Genomic DNA, 20,845 nt, shown 5'->3' with positions numbered 1-20,845 from the left:
GTGGTACATTAATGAACATGACAGAATTAGGGTGCTTGTGTACTTTTTGTCATTGCCACCTATCCATATACCAAGTTTTATTTCAATACCATAAGTAGTTTTAAAGTAATGCTCTGGGCAAGAAAAAGCGGAAAATGGCAATATTCCTGTAATAGCTAAAATTCAGCTATAGGGATTGTGTACTGAAAATATTGTTTACTGATAGCAAGCTTTTTCTGAATCATAATAAAATAACAATAAAACCCAACTGTCAATTGAATTAAAAACCGCTCCTACCAATAACTAAAATAAATTCCCATTCCATTATAGGCGTGCACTTCAGTGCGGCGCCAATAATATGGATTATTGGAGGAGGTTATGTAACTCTGGCTTGAATGATTGCAAGTTATGCCCCTTGATTGACTGAGAATAACAGTGTTGGCATCTGCAAGTCAGCCAGTTCTTGTTAAAATCTTGTGACTCGCATTCCAGTCTACTTTCTTGGTCAAAATCAGAAGTAACCAGGGGTGCATCTTCCTGTAGGCCATGGCCTATAATTTTTCTCAGAAAAAAAATATAAATTAAAGGTTCAAAAATTAAATGTTAGAAAATTGGTGTACCCGTCCTGTAAATATATTTACCATGTAGTTTTTCGCCAAACTAGCCTGTGAATGTTACGTATACACAAGTATGTCAAACCAGTGTTATTGGGTGATCAAATAAATCAATATATTCCTTCTATATAAAGCACTACGCCACTTCTATCAAGGTAAAAAACTGACAAGGAGTACGCTTTTCAAAAATGTCAAAGCAGATTATAATTATCAGCCATCATCAAACTTGCAGCCTAGTGGATAAATGTGCCTGACTCGGGTAGGATTTTTGGGAAGTTTGGCGCAAAAGTTTACTATGAAGAGAAAGTTTGTTAAGCACAAGACCAAGGATCAGCAAACAAAATTTGGGCCAAGCAAAACTGATTTCTTGCACCAGCTTAAGACTATTCCTTCCTACTGTTTTCTTTCTATTGAATATCTTAATACTGTTTTTAACTCGCTGGATTAAAGGTCAAGGGTACACTTGAGGACAAATGGTCAAAACTACCAACAATACAGTAAATAATGTTTGGATTTTAGAATAAATTAGCACTGCCAATCGTTGACCTTACCAAATGGTGTTAATCATTTAGTCTGGATTACCTGCCCCAACCACTTTGTTTAATTTGTTCTTTAATAGGCAGGGAACCAGACAACTTACCATCTTGCATCACTATTTGACCAACTGCCAGTTTAACACTGTTGGTGTTCTGTAAAGCTTAATTCCTAGTTTGAACACAATCTGTTCTAAAAGGTGTGTTGAACTGAAGTTGTATAAATGGTTTGTTACAAAATTTGGCCCACTGCTATAAACATTTAAAGTGACACTCCTATTTAAATTCAACACATACACATGTATAAAAACATAAATTTTGACTGATAAACCTTAAACTACTTAATAAATAATGCATATATGGAAAATATTAACTACTGATGACAAGATTGTAATGGTGAATTTGATAGCGGAAGATTTACTGTAGACTACTACAGTCTCATAAGGTAGAAATACTGTTTTATGCTCATTTCTTTCAAATTAAACTTGGTGTCCTTCATAATAATCATTTTTTTCTGATATTTATTCATCCATTTTGAAATTTTAAAACAATATTATTAATTGTGGTAAATCTTATTTGGGAGTAAGAGTGCATCTTTAAACAGTAAAAACAAGTTAAATGCTGGGTATAAAAACACTTTACTTGTTTTTACTGTTTGAATGTTTTATAACAGTGGGCCAAATATTTGTAACAAACCATTCAACATTTAATGTTTGTAAGGAATTGACAAGAAAACAACTATTACAATACTTTATTGAGATATATTTTTTAAGCAAACATAAACATGTGGTAACATGTAAAATTATCGCCCTGCAAACATTGAACACAGACAAATATTTACACCCGAATTAACATCAAGAAAGTAAATTCTACTAAAAATTAAATGTTAACAAGTGTTTAAACCATGATAACAGTAAAAATTAACAAGTCCTGTTCGAAAACAGAAATTGCTTGAACTTTTTTAAGGTGCATTTATACAAACAATGTACATGTGTAGATCTGTAATAAATGCTAATATCTGTCTTAATTATGAGTAGATCAATGAAGAAATAAATGTCCTTCCTTTGACTAGAATATGATCTATCTAATATATCTTGTAGAATATTGTACAATAATAAAATGATTTTTCTTATGAGACCGACGCAATATCACAAAAATACTTGTCAAATTTAAACCTCAACCTATTTAACCACGTAAAACGTAATATGATTCAAATTTTGTATGTTTTACTATTTTCAAAAAAACAAATATTCTCAGAAAGTGCTGATAAAAACATTTTGTAAAATTTGAAAGAAAGTTAATTCTAGCGCCATAAAAAATGTACTCTAGTTATTGCTAATAAACAATGGGTTGTACTTTAAATTACATTTTTTCCTAAAGAACTAATTTTCATTGAATCTAGACCATTCATTATAAAAAAAAAAAAGATTTTATATAGTAAAATTTGATGAGAATCAGAATGAGATTTGACTTAAGTTATTTTGAGATATTGGGGCCTGGGAGTCTTTGACTAATTTCCGTAGAATGTACATATCAAAGGTAAATAGAATCTGCAATTGATTGTTTTAAAGGGACACAGTTAAAAAATATTAGCAATATTTTGCTGATTTTTAGACATAGAAATTTCTGGCTATGTAGCTATTATCTAAAAAAGTCCATTAATAAAGGCTAATATTTTTTTATCAATACACAAATTATATTCTGTTATATTAAGTCAAATGAGTTAAACATAATAATGCTTTCAAATTAAAAGTAAATATATTGTGTCAACCTTTATTGTGCTCCTTTAAATAAAATAACAAGATTACGAAGTGACATTTGATGATAAATGGCAAACACTGAAAAACTGAATGTTTTTGTAATATTAACAAAATGATATCTCTGCACAACCTGGTTTTATTTTCCTTACATGACTAATATACATCAAATAAAATATAACTTCTATATAGATATAAGCTCAACTGCATACTAACTTGGTCCAATGACTTGGTCTTAATAATCTAAATAATATATCTGTATGACATGCATACAAATCCATTGGGAATGAATTCAGAAATCATGGTTCATGTAATATGAAGTGCCAGTTTATCACAGAAATATTGTAGATTACATTCTTTAATAAATGATAAAAATTAAATAAACAAAATGATCATCATGCAGACAATATGACCAAATTAAAAATGATTTAAAAACAAATGAATTCATTATCTTCCAATAATAAAACAATTATTGAGCCTTTCTATTTAATTTTCTTTTGAGAGAGAAATTTTCGCTTATCGGCTCTGTATTAATATATGAAAGACAGACCGTGCTCAACTAAACTAAACTCAAAACATGTTTATTTTAAAGCCAAGTTTGCATACTCTTACATATACAAGGAAGAATAAAAAACATAAAACATGGCAAAACACCATCATAAATACATTCTAAGGCCACAACCAACTAATATTAAACTACAACAAGAAACTCCGTAATGCGACAAAACTAGGTTTTCATTGATTGACAGAAGAATTTCTGCCTTCATTAAGAGATTCAGTTTTAACTGTTTTTTCTTAACAGTGATATTGACCTTGACCCTATTAGAGCCCGAAATGCCATCAAGGTCTTCGTAGACTGACCTTGACCCTATTAGAGCCCGAAATGCCATCAAGGTCTTCGTAGACTGACCTTGACCCTATTAGAGCCCGAAATGCCATCAAGGTCTTCGTAGACTGACCTTGACCCTATAAGAGCCCGAAATGCTATCAAGGTCTTCGTAGACTGTAGTCAACCTATTTTTCGATTCTAAATAACTGTGAACTTGACCTTGATCCTTAGGGTCCTAAACGCAATCCTATGAAAAGTCTCTATAAACTCATCCTATATTCCAAGTTAGGTCACAAAATGTCAACGCCATGAAATGTCTTTTATAATCTAGCTATTTCTATATACCAAGTTTGGTCACAATGGGTCAACCTTAACTTAAGTTATTTCAAACCAAAGGTGAGTTTGACACCAGCCGAACAATGACATACGTCACTCTAATAACCAGGTTTCACTTTGTGAAAACTTGGTTAATATGTGTTGCAAAAAAATACAACAATTTAATGTTTGATTTGTATTCAAAATTTCTTTTACATGAAAAAATGCACTACCCCTCATTCGAACCTGTACAATATTAGGTTAGAATGTGCAATTCATGTGGAGGAAAATGTTCGTCATATGCAGGCAATCATTGCTATGTTATATAATTTTTAAAGATTCTCTCATTCATTTTACACATTGTTAGTAGTTTGTTATGTAATCCTACTTGGTTAACTTAAATTTTTCTTGAAGGTGATGTCATTTGAGTTTATATAAGTCGTCATTTTTTGGACTCTAGGTTCCCCCAATGGGATCACCGAAGAGATTCATAATAAATCATTTAAAAGAGCTCTGACCTACAAAAATTAATTAAGCAAATAACAGTCCATTTAGTAACGAAAATAACTGCCAAATTTCCATTTACTGTAACAAAAATAACTGCCAAATTTCCATTTAGTGTAACGAAAATAACTGCCAAATTTCCATTTAGTGTAACAAAAATAACTGCCAAATTTCCATTTAGTGTAACGAAAATAACCGCCAAATTTCCATTTAGTGTAACGAAAATAACTGCCAAATTTCCATTTAGTGTAACGAAAATAACTGCCAAATTTCCTTTTAGTAACGAAACCCCCCACATAATTTCCATTTAGTAATGAAAATAACCGCAAATCACTATTTTGTAAGTAATTGGTTTAATAAAGTGAGTTATTTAGAAGCTAGCACATGCAAACTGGCCAGTATAGAAGCATTTTGTGCTGAACACTAAGAATGTTCGCAACTATTTTTGGTCTTCTGAATGTTTAGTCCCCGCCAGACCTGCCCACTTAATCTATCAGAAATCCAAAAGTGGACTCTTACTATTACTTACTACACAAATGATACAAACAATAGTTACACATGTGGCAAATGCTACCCTGTTTTAAATTGTACCACAATTCTATTAATTGCGGCCAACTTAGTCTATAATGTCAAAAAATATTCATTTATGCAGATGCAAAATGGACGATATATTTGTTCGTGCTTCAGTTGTTAAAATATTCTTAAATGTTTCCTTATTAATTTAAATTTGTTTTGGTAATATTTTAGAACATAATGATAAAGACACATATTTGAATCAAACTACACAAGCTTTCTTTGACAATTAGATGAAGTCAAGTTACAAAATAATTATAAGCAAATATTTCAACCATGCAATAAGTCCAATAATATAAAATAGTAAACGTCAATAAAAAAAATGTTGGTCCCATATTCTACATACTAAAATACATTCAATTTCAAATTAAAACAAAACTAGATTAAATTTAAATAACAAAATTTTAATAACTATTATTTTTTTATCAATTATTTCATCCACAAAGGCAATTTAATTTGAGGTCTTATATTTCATAAAGCATCTTCATGAAATAGCATACAAAAAGTAGTCCGTACTCGGCATGTAAATTAAAAGTGCACATTCAAGGGGCGTTTTTCAACGAGTTTCAATCAAATGAAACAGTCTGTAAGTTTTTCAATATCATGGTGATTGCCCATTTCACAACATAAATATTTTTGCATCGTAAAAAAATTAATTGTTCAAATATGTATTTATGGTTTCAGTAAAAGTCAATGAACACTACATTGAAAATCAAATTAATATCTCAAGTAATATACATTTTTTTTTTCAAATGAAAATCAAATAGTCAATTGAAAAAGTACAAAAAAGTGTTTTTAAAAGTAATCACACTTAAAGATGATATTTTATATCATTTTTATGTTTGTGTTGAAATGAATACAGACGTTATTGTACCAATCTTGTCAAAAGTTATATGGTCATATCAGTAATTTCAGATGGTTAAAGTGAACATTATAAATTCACCATGCAGCTTAAATGCACAAATTATGATAGATTTCATTAGAGTTATTGTCAATAGATATAGCGTATTATGTATAGTTGAATATTTTATCTGTACATACAACACGTATTAATCTTATATAGTCAAAAACAATTTTTTTTCTTTTCTTTTATTGCATTTCAGTAGGTATTTAAGTATCTGCCTAAAGTTTGGGCTATGTTATCACTGAATTATTATTATATTTTTAGGTTGAACAAAGAGTGTAATAATTAATTATCTTTCTTTAAACTTTAAGTTATCAAATAAGCAAAATTCAAAGCAGTGTGTACAAGTAATACAGTTTTTGTGTACTTTTCCATTTTGAAATTTGTTTGTCTACCATGTACATCCTATTTACTTTTAAAACAGGTGAACTCAGCTGGAAAAAACAACGGCAAAAGTATTCTTTAAATCATGTAAAATTATGCATTATCAGCCTTTAACTAGCTCGTATTGATATTTCTAGGCTTGTTTTGAGGAAATACTATATTTGCCGATTTTGGTACCATCTGGTGCCTAGTCCCTTTACAGTGTATAGGTATAATTGCTAATATTGTGATACATGTTATTTGTTTTCACCAGGAGTGCATATATGAGCCTTTACATATTGCATAAATTTGATCATGGGTCATGTTAGTTATTTTAAATATGAATAGTTTGTTATGATAATTGAATAAACTTTCTTGATCTCGTTGTACATAAAAGTAATGGTACTATTTTGTTCATTTTTTTCATTTTATGTTTTTGACACCTCAAAAGGTACATATAAAGATACATGCATAGGTTTCCAAAATTTGTAATTTCATAAAATAACCAGTAAACCCATATGATTTTGATATCATTTGAAAGAGTTTTATGAGTAGAAAGACAAATTGCAAAAAGGGTCATATGAGGTCTGATTTCTGTTGGAAAAAAGGAGCGAAGTTAGTGAAGTGGTTAAGGCATCCATTTTCTATTTTTTTCTTGACTTTACCGGAGTGGGTTTGTACCCCACTGAAACCAAAACACTTTTCTTTTACTATAATTTTATCTTTTCTGCAATTTTCTATATCATAGATTAAAATAATGATAAAATGATTGTTTTTAGATGCATTACCTGGAAAACAAATATTTGGTCCAAAAACATGAGAAAATCCTTTTAATGGTGAAGTCTATTATGAGTGTATCATTATATTAGGTTTTAACCGTTGGGCCTAATATCATGTGATGGAACAGTCTTGATTTAAGTCCATATACGAAGTGTTCTTTCAAGAAATACACAAACAATAAATATATTTGAAATAACCAACATCACTCGTGGTCAAATTCATGCAATACAATGGATAACATATGTAGTAAATGTTCTCTGAATTGTAACAACGTCTGGTTGTTATGTTGTCAGGAATAATGCAAAACATCAAGTGATGGAAGTTCAAATAATTGACCTGAATCACCAAACTATTGCAATGTGTCAACATCATTTGCCAGAGGTTGTGTTGAGCTGTGATTTTAATGGATAATGCAACCATGTGCTTATTATTTTAAAGATATAACATTATTAGTCAACCAATTGTTTGATTGACAACTCAGGCAACAGGGCAATCAATTTGGGATAACAACTCAAAAATGGTTTAAAAACACAATATAAAAGCATAAAATGTCCTGTACGTAAAAATATAATTTAACACAATGTCCTCCAATGTTTACAACATCTGGTTGTTATGGAATGTAGCATTGTCATGTCTACTGTTTCCCTAGCAACAGGGATAGCAATTTCCCTTGCAGCATGGTTATCAGTTTCCCTAGCAACAGTGTTAACAGCTTCCCTAGTAACAGGGTTAACAGTTTCCCCAGCAACAGGGTTAACAGTTTCCCTAGCAACAGGGATATCACAGCACCATGTTCTCGAGGAACTCAAACATTGTGCCTTAAACAGTCACGTTGAGCGTATAAGCGTGAGAAACTCTTCCCTTGTTTTGGGGTCTTCCCGGAATACGCCCAACATGGTACTTGTGACTGTGCGGCTGTTCAGTTTCTGTACACCTCTCATGACCATGCACATATGGCTGAAAATATCCAAGAAAAAACTGTTTTTAATTATTTTAATATGCAAGTACTGTATACAACATTGTTTTTTCACATGTATACTACATGCCCTAAATCTGTGGCTTTGTAGCAGCTGATAATATTACTGTAGATGGCTATATCAAGTGGTTACCATTCTTATGCATTTAGTTCTATACATTTGTGGCACATAACGCCTGATTTCCTTTTTTTCAAAGTCACTTCACAAGCCTATCATATAAATAACTGCATTTTCCAAATGATTTCACTAGAAAATTAGTGGGTTTTTTTTCAAAATTATCTTTTCCAGGAGAGAAATCTTCTATAAGTACTGAAGTAAGTATTACATGCCATTGTTTCTAAAGCATCAGAAAGATATAATTAAATTGATGCATACAAATTTTTATTTGAACTTACGTTGCCTCTATAACGACACCCACTCCTGCTGGCTGTATCGCTTCTGTTATCGCCACTGCAATCTGCTTCGTTAGTCTCTCCTGAACTGTAAAAAGTAATTACCATGATATTTTTTATTCAAAATTGAATAAAAAAATAATTTTGAAACTGTTCTTTTTTTTAATGGAACTGTTCTACTTTTCTTTGCAAACTATACCATCTAACATCTTAATTATTTGATATTTTGATTCAAAGAAATGACTATGACACAATAAAAAACCGTAACATTTGAGTACCTGGCCCCAATTTCTTGAAACTTCTGAAGTTCCCTTGTAACAGGATTGAGCTAAGCTCACTATTACTGTTTTGATATTTTTTCATGTAATATTTACATTCATACAAGCTTTTTGATTTTAACTCTTTCCTTCACAGAAAATTGGCCACAATTCAGTTGCCCCTATTTAATCTCCAAATTATGTAACAAATCATGTTAAGGGGCATATCTACATGTATTATTGGTTAAGGATAGAAGAGTTCAAAGGCGTATTTAAATGATGGAAAGGATTAAAAGGAACTTATCTTGATGATTATCAGGATATGTAGCTTTTCTTTAGTTACATCAAGATTAAGTATGGGATTTGGCTTAATGGAATAATTAAGCTACTTTAGCTTGTCATGCTTAGGAAATTTTCGAGGAATTGGGGCCAAGTATTTTAAGTACCAATTTGTTTTAGTAACCATTCAAATATCTATCCATAGTATTAGTATATTACTTTTGAAAAAAAAAATGCCAATAAATCATTTACAGGGTTCTCAATAAGTTTAGTTGAACCGTCTCAAATAGAAAAGTAAACTACCAGCTTCTATACTTATTCTACTTAAAATTTGCTTATTTTTCCAAATTTTCCAATTTGACAGGCCCAATTGCCATTTGAACTGTCCATTTGGCAGTCGGGTCTTATTGTGATTACACTTATTTATGAAAATGAAGAAGCAAAATTTACCTTGTAACCTTCTACTGTAAATTTCAACAATTCTGAAAACAAAAGAAGAGAAACAATTTCACTGAGTTATTCATTCTTGAGATTGCTCTAAACCATATCTGCGGCAAAAAAATAAAATGTTCAACATTATGGAAATTACCATTAAAATCTATGTCTGAATCTGATACTTCAAATGTAAAGTCAGTTAGACAAAAGTACATTAAAAAATGACAACAATGATCTAAAAATTGGCAACTAAAAAGAAATTGATGGACTTACAAACCCATTTTTTTTAAATAAATATTTCGGTGAAGCACTATATCACCGCATTATGACCTTAAATTCTCTTCTGACTAATCAATTAGTCTCTACTACATGGGGTTAACAGCAGGTCCAGATGTTTCTTCAATAATCTTCTTTATCAATTGAAGTGAATGTTACTCCCTTTACTACCCATCATTAGCAGTTCATTTTCGCCTTAGTTAGATAATTTATACTGGACACAATGAATACCGCATAGACCTACTAATCTATTATTGTGAAGACATTATGACTCACTCTCCAATCCATCACAGCTAAATGTACTTTTTGATTTACCAAGTTTCCCTACTGGGGTCCAAACCCTTGACATGTTGGGTAAGAGGTGGACATATGTACCAAGACCACTCTCACTCCATTTGTGCACTTTGACGGACTTTCACTGTAAATGCTGAAACTCTTCTTTTTTTAAGATCTTGTTTTCCCAAATCTGCTAAAATGTTTTAAAGATATTACTCATACTGTCCTACAAATGGTAAGATGGATTCTAATACAATAATCTATTAGCCATTTATGTGTATGCTAATTTGTTTTCATCCATACCATGATCACCATCTATATAAGAAACAGCAGGAAGTGGAAGAAAATAAAACACGCTCCGATATGTGTCTTCCATTAACGAACATATCAACATGACAGTTTACCCATTGATCGAGACGTAATTTAAAGATGTACGTGTCTTCTTCATTAAACGCACACTTTTTACCTAAATTGCTTTCTAAGAGTTGCAAACAGATACTAATTAAGGTTCTAAGAATCTATCTGCCTTAATGATCTCGGAAATAATAATTTTATCAGCTTATTAGGTTTCTTGTAAATATATTGATGAAGTACTATATGGACTTAATCTGCAATGATTTTCAGCTCTAAATAAGAAGTAAACAATTGTACCTTGCTAATTTACTCAGACCCAGCACTCTCTTGTTTGGAAGATAGCCTATCGAAACCTGAAAGAATGAAATAAATAAAACCTTCATCAAAATTTTTGTATAAGAAAAAAGTTGAGGATGCTGACAAAAAAGTATGTGGCGCATGTCAGTATGGTTGGTGGTCATCTGACGCCCAACAAGTAGGTTTTCTCCGAGTTCTCCGGTTTACCCCACAACACAAGTCCACCCTCTTGCACACATAGTGCCAACAAGAGTGACTTGGAATTAAGTTAATGTTACTTTTTTACAAACATAAAAATAAGACAAGTTTAAACTAAATGTTGGGTGAAAAAAATGTGCATGTTCGCCTAACCTATGAAACACCTCACTATAATAATATATAATTTGAGGTATACAGGTAGGTTATAGTTCATGTTAACAAGTATTTCATTTCGAACAAATTTATTTCAAAATGAACAAGAAATGCCGCAATGCGACGAAACCAGGTTTTCAATAATTGACAGACTAAAGTCATTCAGTTTCAACCATTCTTACATTTTTAGTAACCTTGACCCTAGGGACCCCAAACGCAATCCCATGAAAGGTATCCATAAACTCTTCCTTTATACCAAGTCGGGTCAAGATAAGTCAACCCTAATTTAAGTTATTCAGTTTCAACCGTTTTTCTATTTTTAGTAACAGTGACCTTGACCTTGACTCTAGGGACCACAAATGCAATCCTATGAAAGGTATTCATAAACTCTTCTTATATACCAAGTTTTTGGTCAAGATATGTCAACCCTTACTAAAATTATTCAGTTTCATAGATGAGTTTGACGCCGCCCATACCAAGCTTGGTCAAGATATGTCAACCCTCACTAAAATTATTCATTTTCAACCATTCTTCTATTTTTACTAACAGTGACCTTGACCTTGACCCTAGAAGCCCTATACACAATCCCATGAAAGTTCTCCATAAACTCTTCCTTTATACCAAGTTTGGTCAAGATATGTGAACCCTGACTAAAGTTATTCAGTTTCAACCATTCTCCCATTTTTAGTAACAGTGACCTTGACCCTAGGGACCCCAAATGCAATCCCAAGAAAGGTATCCATAAACTCTTCCTTTATACCAAGTTTGGTCAAGATATGTCAACCCTAACTAAAGTTATTCAGTTTCAACCGTTTTTCTATTTTTCGTAACAGTTGACCTTGACGCTAGGAACCCCAAACGCAATATCATGAAAGGTATACATAAACTCTTCCTTTACACCAAGTTGGGTCAAGATATGTCAACCCTTACTGAAATTATTCAGCTTCATAGGTGAGTTTGACGCCGGCCGGCCGGCCGCCCACCCGGACAATGACATTTGTCATTCTAATAACCAGGTTTTACTATGTGAAAACCTGGTTAACAAATTGAATTAATGGGAGTAACAGCGACAGTAAGAAAATGGTAGTTAAGTTTGTAATACATGAAGTATAATCTGTGTACAGTTTAAAGTTGAATCTCAGGTTATAATCATTAAATGTGATGCCACTTTCAAATATATGAATCCAATTAATCACATATGCCAATTATCAAAATACAGTGAACCAAGTAGTTGACGATCAGCCTTAATGGAATCATTATTTCAAATGAGTCCATGTTTATGCAGATAGTAAATATCTCATCGTTTGCCAATAGTAAACAGCTAATACCTTGCCAATAGTAAATAGTTTGTACCTTGCCAATAGCAAATAGTTTGTACCTTGCCAATAGTAAATAGTTTGTACCTTGCCAATAGTAAATACCTTGCCAATAGTAAATAGTTTGTACCTGGCAATAGTAAATAGTCTGTATCTTGCCAAAAGTGAATAGTTTGTACCTTGCCAATTGTTAATAGTCTGTATCTTGCCGATAGTAAATACTCTGTACCTTGCCAGTAGTAAATAGTCTGTATCTTGCCAATAGTAAATAGTCTGTATCCTGCCAATAGTAAATAGTTTATACCTTGCCAATAGTAATTATCTCCTACCTTTCCAATAATGAAAATTTCATACCTTGCCAAATCAAAGGTTTATACCTTGCCAATATTAAATATACCATACCTTGCGAAATGTAAATATATCACATCTTGCCAAAAGTAGATATCTCATACCATGCCAATAGAAAATATCTTATACCTTGCCAATAAATGGAACAAGATGGTGTTCACACAGTGAAAACATCTCGATGTCCTTGACAATCACCATCTCATCATGGTCCTCATCAAATATGGCATCATTCAGCACATCTGAAGTAATGAAAAATATTGTATAATTTATAAATCATTGATTTCTGTTATTGTCAGGGTTTTGTTTTCCTAATTTCTTTGTCATGGTTCTTGTTAGACATCAAATATGGCAACATACAGGACATCTGAAAAAGACTTGAAATCATGACGATATAACAAGAATTACCATACTTAAATATTGCATTATTCCATATAGTTTCCACTATATTTGCTACTTCAAGGACCATAACTTTGGTTTTACTACATGCAGTGGGGAAACGAAACCCCCGGTGCACAACTTCATCACCTAAATATCATTCCACCAAGGTTCCTTGGCTTAAGGTGAAATAGTTTGAGAGTTTTGAGGGACACAAGCTCACATAATACTTACAGACAAACGGACGCATGTACTGACAAACAAGGGCAAATCTTAATATGCACCCTCCCCATTTTTATGGGGCATAGGGACATTAAAAATGACTCTCACAAAACTTAATATTTATATCAAAACCAAAATTTAATAATATCTTATACATTTTTAACTCTGACAATGGTATAATGCTTAAATATTGTTCAAACTTATAGTTCTATAATTCAAAACTTATTTTTAACTCAAAATATTATTTTTGCTTAAACATTGATCAATTTATGCATGCAGCTATTTTACATAGGTATCAACTTTCATTTAATTACTAAATCTTAAATGATTCATATTAATCAAACTCATTCTGACAATGCACACAGTTCAGAAATCAATTAAAGTCTGTTAGTCTGTTTATTAATCCAATCTGATCTTGCTTTCAATAAAGGACTGCTATTGATCATTGGCTGAGGACAAACGAACGCCAGATGAAAGCGAAAATGTTTTATCTTCTTCTTAATTGTGATGTCACATAAAACCTTTACACTTTCGCCCCTTAATACTTAAATATAAAAACTTGTCACAAAGCCTATCGTTTACACAACATCACTCTCCGAGCCTATAAACGGACCGGCTGAACCGAAGTCCTCTTCCGGGGGTTTCAATAGCAGGACATAAAAACACTTTCTCCTTTTAGCACAATAAAGCTGGACACCTACACATTGCCTGAGAAGGTTTTAATGGGAACGCAGGAACATGATGTTCAAACATTCCCTTAATTTGCGATTCTTGCCATTCCAGCTCTTTAGAGCTATTGATCAACACAGCACTTCGTTTGCATTGTCAACCCCGTCACAATACGGCATATTTGCACATTCAATCTCTGATGACATTACAAAGCAGAAACAGACAATCCCGTCCTAATCTGAGACTTACTTGATATTCATAGAAAGCAGCCAAAGCAACCATGGAATTTTATTTCCATTTATATGTAGTATCTTGTAAATGTTTGCTTCGCTAAAAAATACTAATACTGGAAGGACAACAAAAATGGAATCAGTTTCAGACAATCCTCCAATTTCTTTTAAACATGAACTTCATGGAATAAGCAACTAAGAAAAGTCTGATATAAGATAATGAACAAGCATGTTATACAGTGATTAAAAGAGAGTTTTTAGTGGCAATTATACTACAGCAAATAGTATAAGATCAGTTAATGTCAGTTAAACATATAATATATATAACATTGAATTAATTAAATTTGACATTGTCATTCTTTGGTAAGTAATCTATTAATTTTTCACTAAAATAATTAACATCTGTATGCACAGTTGTTTTTTTTTTTTAATAATTCTGCTATTTTTTTTCTCGCGCAAAAAAAATCATAGTAATTGTCAATTAAACGAATTTCTTTTAAAAAAATAAACAAGAAAGATGCATGATATCATGTAAATTTTGTGTTTCTTTTAGCAAAGGTTACTGTCTATTTTGTGGTCTTTATGGAAATTAAACGCCCAGCCTACAGAATTTTGATAAGTGACAACACATGACCCTTTCAAGCATACATGTGCGCAAGTACCCCTGCGGCTGGAATATGTACGTGCAAGAAACTGAGGCAATATGAATACATGTAGGTTTTGTACGTCACTTCAACATGGTTATATAGTCTTTGACGTATTGTTTTTTTCTTTGTTTAATAAGCTGAAACAAGAGATGTTTGTCAAACATTATGCCCCCCCCTGAGCGCCATGTTGTCAGGATTATATGGACAATTGAATGAAATATGCATGGACCGAAATGACAGCTGATTTGTTGCCGTTAAGGCAGTTTTAAGATTATGACCATTAAAGTGTGAGGATAGAGTGTGTTATGACCATGACCTTTGACTCTATTAACTCAAAATCCAGAGTCATCAGCTAGTCACCAGAAACCTAAATGTCAAGTTTGAGGGCCATGGGTGCAGGCATTGTCAAGTTATCACTCAGACAACCTTTTATCATTCAAGGTCACTGTGACCTTGACGTTTGGCCCAATGACCGTAAAATCAATAGGGACCATCTTCTGGCCAGGTCCAACCTCCAAGTCAAGTTTGAGGGCCATGGGTGCAGGCATTGTCGAGTTATCACTCGGATAACCTTTTACTATTCCAGGTCACTGTGACCTTGACCTTTGGCCCAATGACCCCTAAAATCAATAGGGACCATCTTCTGGCCAGGCCCGACCTCCAAGTCAAGTTTGAGGGACATGGGTGCAGGCATTGTCGAGTTATCACTCTGACAACCTTTTACCATTCCAGGTCACTGTGACCTTGACCTTTGGCCAGATGACCCCCAAAAACCATAGGGGTTATCTCCTGGTCAGGCCAATTCTCCAAGTCAAGTTTGAGGCCCATCGGTGCAGGCATTGTCGAGTTATCACTCGGACAACCTTTTATCATTCAAGGTACATTTGACCTTGGCCTTTGGTCCAATGACCCCCAAAACCATAGGGGTTATCTCCTGGTCAGGCCAATTCTCCAAGTCAAGTTTGAGGCCCATGGGTGCAGGCATTGTCGAGTTATCACTCAACAACCTTTTACCATTCAAGGTACATGTGACCTTGGCCTTTGGTCCAATGACCCCCAAAAACTTAAGGGGTCATGTACTGGTCAGGCCCAATCTCCATGTCAAGTTTTAGGGCCATGGGTGCAGGCATTGTCAAGTTATCACACGGAAAACCTCTAACCATTCAAGGTGACTGTGACCTTGACCTTTGGCCAGATGACCCCAAAAAACAATAGGGGTCATGTACTGGACAGGCCCAATCTCCATGTCAAGTTTGAGGGCCATGGGTGCAGGCATTGTCAAGTTATCACACGGAAAACCTCTAACCATTCAAGGTGACTGTGACCTTGACCTTTGGCCAGATGACCCCAAAAAACAATAGGGGTCATGTACTTGTCAGGCCCAATCTCCAAGTCAAGTTTGGGGGCCATGGGTGCAGGCATTGTCAAGTTATCACACGGAAAACCTCTAACCATTCAAGGTGACTGTGACCTTGACCTTTGGCCCAATGACCCCCAAAAACAATAAGGGTCTTCTACTGGTCAGGCCCAACCTCCAATTCAATTATGAGGGCCATGGGTGCAGGCATTGTTGAGTTATCACTCGGACAACCTTTTACCATTCAAGGTCACTGTGACCTTGACCTTTGGCCCGATGACCCCCCAAAACAATAGGGGTCATCTACTGGTCAGGCCCAACCTTCAATTCAATGATGCGGGCCATGGGTGCAGGCATTGTTGAGTTATCACTCGGACAACCTTTTACCATTCAAGGTCACTGTGAACTTGACCTTTGACCCGATGATCCCCAAAAACAATAGGGGTCAGCTACTGGTCAGGCCCAACCTCCAAGTCAAGTTTGAGGGCCATGGGTGCAGGCATTGTCACGTTATCACTCGGACAACCTTTTATCATTCAAGGTCACTGTGACCTTGACCTTCGGCCTGATGACCCCCAAAAACAATAGGGGTCATCTACTGCTCAGGCCCAATTTCCATGTCAAGTTTGAGGGCCATGGGTGCAGGCATTGTCGAGTTATCTCTCGGACAAGCTTTAAAATTATTTTAACATTAAAGGTCACTGTGACCTTAACCTTTGACCTGATGACCCCCAAAATCAATAGGGGTCATCTACTGGTCAGGCCCAACCTTCATGTGAAGTCTGATGACCATACGTCCAGGAATTGTTGAGTTATCACTCGGACAAGCTTTGGTCTACCGACGGACCGACCGACCGACCGACCGACATACCGACATGCCTGTGCAAAGCAATATACCCCTCTTCTTCGAAGGGGGGCATAACAATTAGTGTCTTTGAAATATTAGTTACAAATTAAAGTAAACTTTACCACATTTAAGATTAGTTGTTTGGTTGTTGTTTTTGATTGTTGTTTATTCTCAAGATAATTACCCAAGAGCTTTCACGCATGACAGTCACGGTGGTTGAAAAGATTGTCGTCATGAAAAGATGATCAACACTCATTAAAACAGTTCAAGACTACTCCCATAACTGAATATGAGTTTTAAAGACTTACAATATCATCTTCGTCATTTAATGGCAAGTTATTAAGCCAAATTAGATGTTTACTTGTGTTCCTTGACTAATGGATGAATTTGTCATCTACAAGCAAAGCTCTCTTCTGCTGATTCAACCATGGAAGTACTCAAACTCAGTTTCACAAAAAAATGGTAATTGCCTTTTTAACTATTGTGCAATCTAAGCAGAGCGGCAACTAACGGCTTCATACATGCCATATTTTCTGGAGACCATTCAGGGGGATTTGTTCAAAAGGTTGAAAATTCAGGGGGATTTTGGTTGTATTCAGTGGGATTTTTTTAGCAGGTCTAAGTTGGCGAAATTTTAAAGTATTTTTAGACGCAAGTATGAAAAAATGTATTCACATATAGTTTGCTTTGAAAACCTCTTAACTTTTTCATTATACAGAATTATTTTATGTCACGATTTATCATATTTTTATGTTCTCTGTCATGTCATACTGTAATGCACTTGCAGAACAAAATATGTCATTGGAAAAATATGTTTTCGAGACAATTAAATTAAATTTACCTTCCTCCAAAGTCTTTAAAAAAATTGTGCTTAATTCTATCAGCTTTGATGACTTTCAGACAATAAGAGAATAGAATAAATATTATTAATTACTTCCTTCCAAAAGAGTAATATCTCTTTGCCTTTGATAATTACTACAAATTAATTGATCACTTGTTGTAAAAGTTTCCTTTTGGAGAGTTTCACTCACATACTGTGGTTTCACTTTGTCATTATTGCCTGATGTAAAATTTCAAAAAAAAAAAAAAAAAAAAAAAAAATTAAATTCCGGGGGGATTTTTATCTCCCGCCTGTCTCTCGGCGGGGATGGATCGAAATTCCGGGGGATTTTTCCCCCCGCCGGGGATATGGCATGTATGCGGCTTACTTCATTCAGCAAAGTTATAGAAGTTATAATAATAACATATACTGTTCATCACGAAACGATGTGAGTATTTCAAAATTACTGTGAACTGCAAATATTATTGAAGTTCCAACCAAGAGGTGTGGCACATAAACTGTTGATCAATATGGCATTTTATTTATTTTTTTAAATTCTTCCATCCAATTGTTTCAAAAAGCATTTGAACCACTTTATAGCCATTTTGAGGAAATTTCAAAAGTACTTAATTTAGTGTTTCATTAAAAAAATTTTTATCAAAATTAAATCATATGTAGGTGTGAAGTTTATGCAGTAGTAAGGGTGCATGCTTCTCACCAGAGTGTCCCGGGTTAGGTTGTGAGATTGGTTGTTGGTTACCCTGCCCGACAATTGGGTTTTCTCCATGCAATCGGGTTTTCCCTAAAACACAAGACAACAGTCTCGTGCAGCAACATGTCAATGAGAGTGACTTAGCATATTTTTTATGCTACTCCTTTTATAATAGCCAGGCGCATAGCTAGGGCCAATTTTGGATTACGCAGATCGATGACGGACAGCATATTAACCACATCAGCCCCTACCCCCCTTTGGTTTTTATTTCAAATTTGGGGGTTTTGGTATGACAAAAACTTTGAACTGTCAAAATTTCACTATGCAACTGCATATTTGCATACTGTCAGCTACGCGCCTGATAGCTAGTTTTTTATGGCTGATAGAACAATGCTTAATTCAGTGCTTCAGCTAGGTATAAACAGCAGGGTGGGGCACCCCTCTGTCTTATTCCGGCACCCTCCTGCTTTTTTAAAACCTTCTACTGTGCCCTTTTGTTTGATAGAGTCAATTTTCAGATATAAGTATAAAAATGATAAATATACATAATTATGACACTAAAGTCAAGATAACAGCTCAAGTTTTCATAACAAACTATTACAATTTAAAGTAGATGCAAGTGCCCAATTAAGGCTCATTCATTGCGCATCAAAAGTGCCCTTTCTGACCTTAAAGCTGCACTTTCACAGATCTACCGTTTTGGCAACTTTTTTTTATTTTTGTCTTTAAATTTAATGAGCCAATTTTTGCGTGAATATCTGCAAACTAGTGATATAACACTGCTGACAAAAGATCAGATCGCAGATTTTCATATTTCCGTTCGAAAATTGATGTTTTATGGCTAAAAGCTTTACTAGTGGTTTAAGAAAAATGCATAAAACGTCAATTTTTGGACTAAACCAATAACTGTATAACTTATATGCGATATGATATTTTGTCAACAGTCTTAAATAGCACTGTTTTCCATGCCTCTTCATATAAATTGGCTCGTTCAAAGACAAAAAATAAAAAGTTGGCAAATTCCAATCTGTGAGAGTGCAACTTTAAGCACCCTGTCCTTTTCAAATCAAGACTGGAGCACTGCTTTAATATTGAAATCACTAAAGATAACCATTTTTTCTTATTAAAACAAACTAGTGCAATTCTGGTGACACTGTTTTAACAAACAAAAAATATGAATGTAGTCATAAAAAAAATTCTGATGATGGTAAGTAAACCTTTATAGTCATTCCTTGTTTTTTTTCTGACTTATAATTTCATTATTCTATTCCCTATCTTTAAATTTTTAGTAATTAACTAACTGCTGATCCTTCATACGTACAATAAAATAACTTGCAAATATACTACAGGTAACATGTACATACTTTAATCATTAATGGTTAAAGCGTGGTTAAGTTTATCATTATTGAGGACAACTAGTGGTATTTATACATCTAATAAGATGTATTGTTATTATTAATATTGCACTCAAAATGATTGTAAGAAGTCCTCAAAATGGGGTTTTAAGGTAAACTGTATTTTGTTTTACTTGTTGAAGTGGATGCATGCCGTGACTTCTGACCATTTGTTTTTAATTGTTGTTGTTTTTAATTGAATACAGGTAATTAATGATGGTTTGAAAATCAAACTAAATAAAGTATATAAAAATACAGGAATTGTGAGAATACTTATTGTTTTTAAAATAACAGAAAAAAATCAAATTTAAGTGATATAATTGCTTTGAGTTTTAAATTGGGAGTATAAAATATTACCGATATATATCCCAGGTTTAAATGAAAATATCTGTTTGCCAACTTGGTGGCTGCTTCAGTCTATTAAAAAATCAGTAATCATTACCAAATTGGTAGCTAGATTTTTGTACCCTTTATAATATGGAACCAATATACATGTAACCATCATATTGCAGGATGTCTTAAAGGGTCTCTTTATAGGTTTCTTTCCCTCTGAAAAAATATCTCAAATGAAGTTTTCTCCATTTGCTTTTTTTTTTTAACAATTTTTTTACAAGTTTCCAAAAGTTGCGTAGCCTGAAAAAAAACTTTTGTTCTCTATAATACTGTTCAAAGTGAACAAAGAGGATTAATTTTGACAGCATTCTTCTGAAGAGTTAAAGAACTTGATACATTCATGAGTTTTACTACTGTCAATTATCAAAATCTAAAATATATTTTAAAACCCCTTTATAAAATGAGCTCATCTATAAATTAAGCTACCAGTTAAATGGCCAAAATAAAGTGAATACAATTGAAATAGAGAA

General features: G+C 33.5%; 2 protein-coding genes across 4 annotated transcripts in view; one reads left to right on the top strand and one right to left on the bottom strand.

Moving 5' to 3' along the window:
* Positions 1-1,881: 1,881 nt before the first annotated feature.
* Positions 1,882-20,845, bottom strand: part of LOC128208220 (GTP cyclohydrolase 1-like) — a 19,504-nt gene continuing 540 nt past the window's right edge. Inside the window, exons 2-7 of one of the 2 annotated variants that reach the window (XM_052911693.1) lie at positions 18,595-18,678; positions 12,839-12,948; positions 10,695-10,750; positions 9,507-9,538; positions 8,524-8,608; positions 1,882-8,108 (exon numbers count right to left, since the gene is read on the bottom strand). In XM_052911693.1, coding sequence (XP_052767653.1) covers positions 7,979-8,108; positions 8,524-8,608; positions 9,507-9,538; positions 10,695-10,750; positions 12,839-12,948; positions 18,595-18,678 — 497 coding nt within the window. In that variant the 3' untranslated portion in view covers positions 1,882-7,978. The remainder of the gene's footprint in view (positions 8,109-8,523; positions 8,609-9,506; positions 9,539-10,694; positions 10,751-12,838; positions 12,949-18,594; positions 18,679-20,845) is intronic. The other variant, XM_052911694.1, reaches the window with a different exon arrangement.
* LOC128208217 (E3 ubiquitin-protein ligase FANCL-like) overlaps positions 17,327-20,845 on the top strand; it is a 22,461-nt gene continuing 18,942 nt past the window's right edge. Inside the window, exon 1 of one of the 2 annotated variants that reach the window (XM_052911688.1) lies at positions 17,327-17,518. The gene's annotated coding sequence lies outside the window, so the exon portion shown is untranslated. Of the gene's footprint in view, positions 17,519-20,051; positions 20,096-20,845 lie in introns of those variants that run through there. The other variant, XM_052911689.1, reaches the window with a different exon arrangement.

The sequence above is a fragment of the Mya arenaria genome, chromosome 11 (genome assembly GCF_026914265.1).
Source record: "Mya arenaria isolate MELC-2E11 chromosome 11, ASM2691426v1".
NCBI lineage: Eukaryota > Metazoa > Mollusca > Bivalvia > Myida > Myidae > Mya > Mya arenaria.
The sequence above is the reverse complement of the archived record's forward strand: the minus strand, read 5'-3'. Positions and strand labels throughout refer to the sequence as shown.